Here is a 6000-nt window from a genome sequence, read left to right as displayed (position 1 = left end):
TACACCTGGTACACTCTGCCACAATTACATAATACACTCAGGGGCACATAAACCATTTCTTTAGCCAGGTGGGCCATTGAAACTGAGTCCAGGTAGGTAACTCTACTGCTTTCTTTTCTTTCTGCAACTATTGAGCTGCAAGCCAAGGTTCACTCCTTCATGAAAAAGTTCGAGTTCAAGGACTGGTCTTACTTGCTTCTCTGGGTACCTTCACACGAGGCTTGCATTTTGTCCTTTCTCATTCACAGAGTTTTACCAGCATGTGCTCCCATATAGATGATGACATTTTCCATTTCAGCCCTCATTGTCCTTTTTGCTACCGTAAAAAATCCCACAAATAGGAGAGCTGCAAAGTGCCTTTGGACTCTTGAGCTAGGAGAGAATAGAAAATGCAGCATGCCGTGTTCCCAAATGTGGACAATGCAGAAGAAAAACCCCGTTATTTCTCTTTAAAATGAGGCACACAGGAAGGGGATGCCTTATTTTAAATAAAAATATACCACTAGGATTCTTCTGGGGCCGCAATTTTCCCAAAGATTACCCAGCCCTGTCTGAGAGGACCTTCAAGCACCTTGAGTGGTGCTCATTTCCTGAAATTCCTGTGCTGAATTTTGGTAGTAAGTCTAACAGCATGTGGCCTGTGGGCCTCAGGTTGTCCACCCCTGACTTAGGCAGAAGTCCTCTAGTGACAATATTTAAGAAAACAGGGAGCTGAGGAAAAGAGAGGCAATACAGTAAGAGAAGAAAGGGAAAAGCTGAAATAGGACTAAGACATGAGGGATGAAGCAGCCAAGGATTGGGCCAGAGAGAGCAAATGGAGGCTGAATATCATCATCATCATCATCATCATCATCATCATCATCATCATCATCATCTTATTACTATACCACCCCACAGCTGAAGCTCTCTGGACAGCATAGGAGGATGTTGGAGTGCCCAAGCACATAGATGAGCAACCAGAACTGATCCACAAGCAAAGATCACCTGTGAGAAGCAGCCCAACAAAGGTGTCTTACACACTATTAGTACAGCTTAGTAACAAATATAGTACAGCTTAGTAACACAGCATGAGCAGATGGATTTGCTTTTGTTGCACACATCTCTCTGAGAGCTTGAGCTACCAGATGACTGATAAATTTGAATTAATAATAGCAATAACGGTTGGCAAGGCCATCGGTTCCTGTCTGACACTAAAGTCACAAACCAACATCATCCAAAGAGAAATACATTCCTGCCTTCCACAGCATCAGTCAGAAGCAAAATCAGATGCAAAGCAGCGCCACATTGCATTCCATTTCCTCTCCAGCATGTCTTACCGCGCACGGGTGTCATGCAATCTTTCAAACTGCAAGATCGCACCACAGTTATTGGCGTAATCTTTACCTGGAGGTGTTGGATGAATTCATGGGCGCGTGATACACACTCTCGGTGATTCTTTGGTGCAGTTGACTGGCTTCTGTTAAAGAGAACAAGAAAGGGTGGTATTTCTGAATGTTTCGTTGCATTTGTAAGTGCATGTAAAAGGACAATAGTAAACACTTATGCCCAGGTGCTGGGAACTAATAAGGTCCATTCTTCACTCCATGCAGATGTTTTCACGTGGTGAGAGAAGCCACCAATGGGAGAAGGTGATTTGCTGCAGTTTCTCAGCCTTCCCCTGACATGGCCCTCCAGATGTGGCAGGCAGAGAATGCAGTGATGGAGAAATCATCATGATAAATCCCTGGAGACAAGATTGGTTGACTTGATTCTCTGCTCAAATTGAGTGCTTCGCGCATACCAGGGTGGGGGGAAGAATTGCTTGAATCCAACCTAGCTGTGCCTCTGCAGATGGATCAGGGAATCTCAGATCTCCCCAGCAGTTCCCTTGAAAATTACTGGGGGTTGCAGCAAACCCCTTCACAGTAACAAACCAAAGCACTTAGATAATCCACATTTTAAATGCCAACACAGTCAAAACTGGGCCCCAGATCAGCAGTACATTTACCACTGCTGCATTTTCACTGGGTACATTTTCAGGAAAAGCCAGTCTGCACCAGTACCCTATTATGAAAAGCATGGGGGGGGGGGCGGGGAAGGCAGCGGCACCTGATGAAGTTCTACCTCTTAAGTTCTTACTCTTTGGGAAAAATATAGGAACCTAAAAGGAACAAGTAATCCTTTGCCTCCAGGTCCTGCACACACACACCACTCTTGAAAAAAAGGTTTCCCTTCAGCAACCTTGATCTGACCACTACTCAATTCTACCAGAGCCCTCCCTGCCCCTGCTCCATTGCTGTATCACCACCATCTGACCCTCCAGTTGCTGTGAGTCTCCAACTAGCCCCATGAAAGCTCATTGTCCTTCGGCCGTGGTCTCAAGCAGCTATTCCGGCAGACAATATCGTGGAAGAGGAAGAGGGGGAACCAGAGCCATTTCCCCGGTCCTGAGGAAAGAATTAACCCTTCCTCCCCTCCCCTTTTCTTCCTCCCATCTTGTTGTTCTTAGATGTTAACCAAGCAGGCACGGACTCTCTCGCTTTTATGAACTGACTATATGCAAACTACTTCTGAAGCCTTTCTTGGCCAAGAAGGAGTAAAATGCTGGATATAAACAAATCAGCCACAGCTAGCATAGCCAGAGGTCAGGGATGATGGGAGTTCCAATAACCAGAGGGCCATCAGTTCCCCACCCTTGACCTATACCTGCTCCCCCCCCCCACCACACACACTTGGTGCTTCCAAATGTGCTGCTCTGTAAATCCCATGATGCCCAGCCCAGTGCCCAAGAGCACCAGAGTGGTGAGGAATGGGCTACACACAAGGCGGGAGGGAGGGTTGTCTGAATCTGGGTACTCACGTGTGGCCCTAATAGAGCCACAGAGCCTTTGCAGTCCCTTTGAGAAAGAATTGTGGCACTAATAGAGATGCCTTTCCCGGCAGGGCACAAGGGAAAGAGAAGGAACATGCACCTTCCCACCCCGTCTGCGCACTGCTGCTGCTCCCTTGCATCATATAAGAATCCAAATTCTCTCGTTTCTTTCTACCTGCAAGGCCTGCTCTCACATCTGTTTGCGCTCTCGGCTGTTTCCCCACTGTTCCCCACTGAGGATGTCGTTCCAGCCAGCGCTGCAGCTGGACCACGTGCGCTTCTATCCAGGGTGACGTGGAGAAGCTGGTGAGGAAGGCGCTGCGGCCTCTTTCCTTGTGGGAACAGAAAGGAAGGGGCGGTACGGCCTGCTGCCTGGTATTAAGGACAACAGGGGTAGCAGAGCCCTCTCAGAAAGCCACGCTCGGTAGAGAGTCATTTCTCTTCCTTGGCTCAGAGCAGACCCCTCTCTAGTTCTGCTCGGTGACACACTTGGAAAGGAAAGTGAGCACCCTCGCCTTGCCTCCAGCTTCTCCGGATGTCCACATGTAGGTCTCACGTTCAAATACGGCCTTGGCACGTTGAATAAAATATGCTGCAGATCAAAGTATTTGTCCAGTTTCCTCCCCTCCCCCCAAAAAAACGAGCTTTTCCTAAATGACCAGTCATAGTTTTATTGATATAACTTTTAAAAAATATTTTATTTTTTTTCTTTCTTTCCTGTTTGCTACTCAGGAAACTTCTCTGGTCATTGAGCAATTTAGAAATGTTGCAAGTAAATAAATAAATATTCATTCGAACTGGCAATGTCTCTCCATCTGGGGTTGGAGCTGAGAACTCTTTCACCTGCTTCCATGATTCCAGTTGACGATGCTGGCAAAGATGGTATTTGGGCCTTTCTACATGGAAACTATGAGTCAGTTGCCACTTCTATGCTCTAAATGTGCATTTTTAGGGGAGGGAGGATGATGATGATGGTGGGCATGTCATGAGCAGAGCCAGCTGGTGCCAGAGGTCAGACTAGATGGCCCAAGAGACCCCTTCTGACTTGCTCTGTTTCTATGTTTCTATGTATAGCCTGTCTATTCCAGTGTCCAGACTCAAGTCAGCTCACAACATTAAAAGCTCATACAGGTACAACATTACAGAAATATTGAAAAGTTAACAATATCATTAAATCAGGAAAGCCTTCAAATCATAAAAAGAGCCAAATTAAGAACACGAAAAACTATGTAAAAGAACAGAGCTCGTCCAACACAACCTCACAGGCCAGGCCAGGCCAGACCAGGCCAGGCCAGGCCAGGCCAGGCCAGGCCATTCCCAAACGCCAGCTGGAACAAAAATGGGGTTGCCTGCCTTTGGAAACACAACAGGCCTTGGGGCAGCCACTGAGAAGACCACGTTCCCGCCACCACACATGCCTGTGTGTGCGTGTGGGTCCCCGAGAACCCAGGAGCACAGGCAGGCTGATAAGGGCGAATGCAGCTTTTCAGGTAGCCCGATCCCAAGCTATACAGGTTTTATGGGGGATTGCCAGGGTTTGACTCGTACCCAGAAAGAGATTGGGGGCAGAGAAGCTGGGAGCTTGGGAGCTGTGTCTCCTGTAAGCCCAGCCCTGGTCAGCAGTCCAGCAGCAGCCCTCTGGTTTCCAAACACTCTTCCAAGGCAAATTTGCCAGGAAGCATGTGTAGGACAGTAACCATTCATTTCCACTGAGCTCAGGTCATATTCCCACTGCCTTGGGAAGGAATGACTGGCCCAGTCAAAGCAGAGCAGCAGCAAAATTCCCCAGGGAATTTTAAGGAGGGAGCAAGACTGCAGGGTCGATGCATGCAGAGAATCAGCAGGCCAAGCCGCTGTGGTGGGTTCTTGGGACTCTTGGCAGCCCCGTCATGTCTGGATTTTTCACAGCATGGCAGCAGTTGCTTGTGGATTTGGGCACCCCAATATGCAGCTTGAGGGGTGTGCCTGGCTATTAGAGCAGAACAAGCCCATCTTGTGGTGTCTTACCTCTGCAAGCCTCCAGCTGTCCAGTCAGGACTTTCCTAATCTCGGAAACCCACGTATTCTTCAGTTCCACAGAAGCAGCCTGCAAAATATGGGGTAGACAGAAATGGGAAGAGATTTATTTATCTATCGCATTTGCATGCTGCCCCATGGCCAAAAAGATCCAAGCAGGTGCCTTAAATTTCCTAGGATGGTTCCCTCCAGGCGTGAGCTCATGACCTTAGATATACGTACCAGTCCTTCCCTTCCTTTTTCACTGAAGCCGATTCTCAAAATATATTTTCCAGGGTAAAGGTCTAAGGGGTCAGGACAGGGCAGAAAATGAGGATTGACTTTCAATCCTAACCTTGGAAGTGAATTGGGTTCACATGAAAGTAATTTTCCATTTAGAAACTGGGGAGGCAAAGGAGGAGGAAATTCTGCCAATTATCTCCCCTTTTCACCATCACGATCAACTTCAATTACATTTCTATACCCCCAGTAGCCAAAGCTGGTTTAAAGCAGCAGATAAAGTACAGTGAAAAATGCAATATAAAATAAAAAGGGCAATAAAATCATAAAAAATCCAGTACAAAATTGAAAAGCCAAATTTAAACCCCAATTTAAAAAGCTACAATAGCTTACCTAAATTAAGACATGTTAAGCAGTTAACCTAATGCCACAATATATTATAAAACTAATTAAATGCCCTGTCATAGAGGACAGTCTTAACCTGGTGCTAAAAAGAATTAAACACAGCACAGAATTAACTAGGAATTCGATAGCAGAAGATGTACTTATGGCCACGTTTTATTAAATGCCCTTCCTCAAACACAGGATCAGAATAACAGCCGTTTTGTCTGATAATGAATTTGTCAGGTATTTTCATGAGCTAGTGGGCATTTTATTCCAGAGGCTTTATTTACTGAGACAAGCAGGGTTTATTGCTCCCGTGGTGAAACCACTGCAGCTTCTCGCTCAGCCTTTTTGGTCAAAAATAAAGCCTTCATCGGAAAGTAACAGTATTTCCTGTTTTTGGCAGAAATTTGCTGTGCAGCACTGGCTGTGAGCAGTCAGAAAGACACCCCTTGCTCCTGATGCAGAGAATGATAAATGGCTGGCACTTACAACCACTCCCACGGACCTCTCTGACCCAATTTGAGAAA

At 46.5% G+C, this 6000-nt stretch overlaps 1 protein-coding gene across 1 annotated transcript in view; it reads right to left on the bottom strand.

The window, feature by feature from the left end:
- Positions 1-1351: 1351 nt before the first annotated feature.
- LOC123025567 (guanine nucleotide exchange factor DBS-like) overlaps positions 1352-6000 on the bottom strand; it is a 33568-nt gene continuing 28919 nt past the window's right edge. Inside the window, exons 10-11 of the mRNA XM_044434397.1 lie at positions 4859-4937; positions 1352-1456 (exon numbers count right to left, since the gene is read on the bottom strand). Coding sequence (XP_044290332.1) covers positions 1380-1456; positions 4859-4937 — 156 coding nt within the window. The 3' untranslated portion in view covers positions 1352-1379. The remainder of the gene's footprint in view (positions 1457-4858; positions 4938-6000) is intronic.

This window comes from Varanus komodoensis, unplaced genomic scaffold (genome assembly GCF_004798865.1).
Source record: "Varanus komodoensis strain SLA01 unplaced genomic scaffold, ASM479886v1 scaffold28, whole genome shotgun sequence".
Lineage (NCBI taxonomy): Eukaryota > Metazoa > Chordata > Lepidosauria > Squamata > Varanidae > Varanus > Varanus komodoensis.
This window is presented reverse-complemented; position numbering and strand designations above follow the sequence as displayed.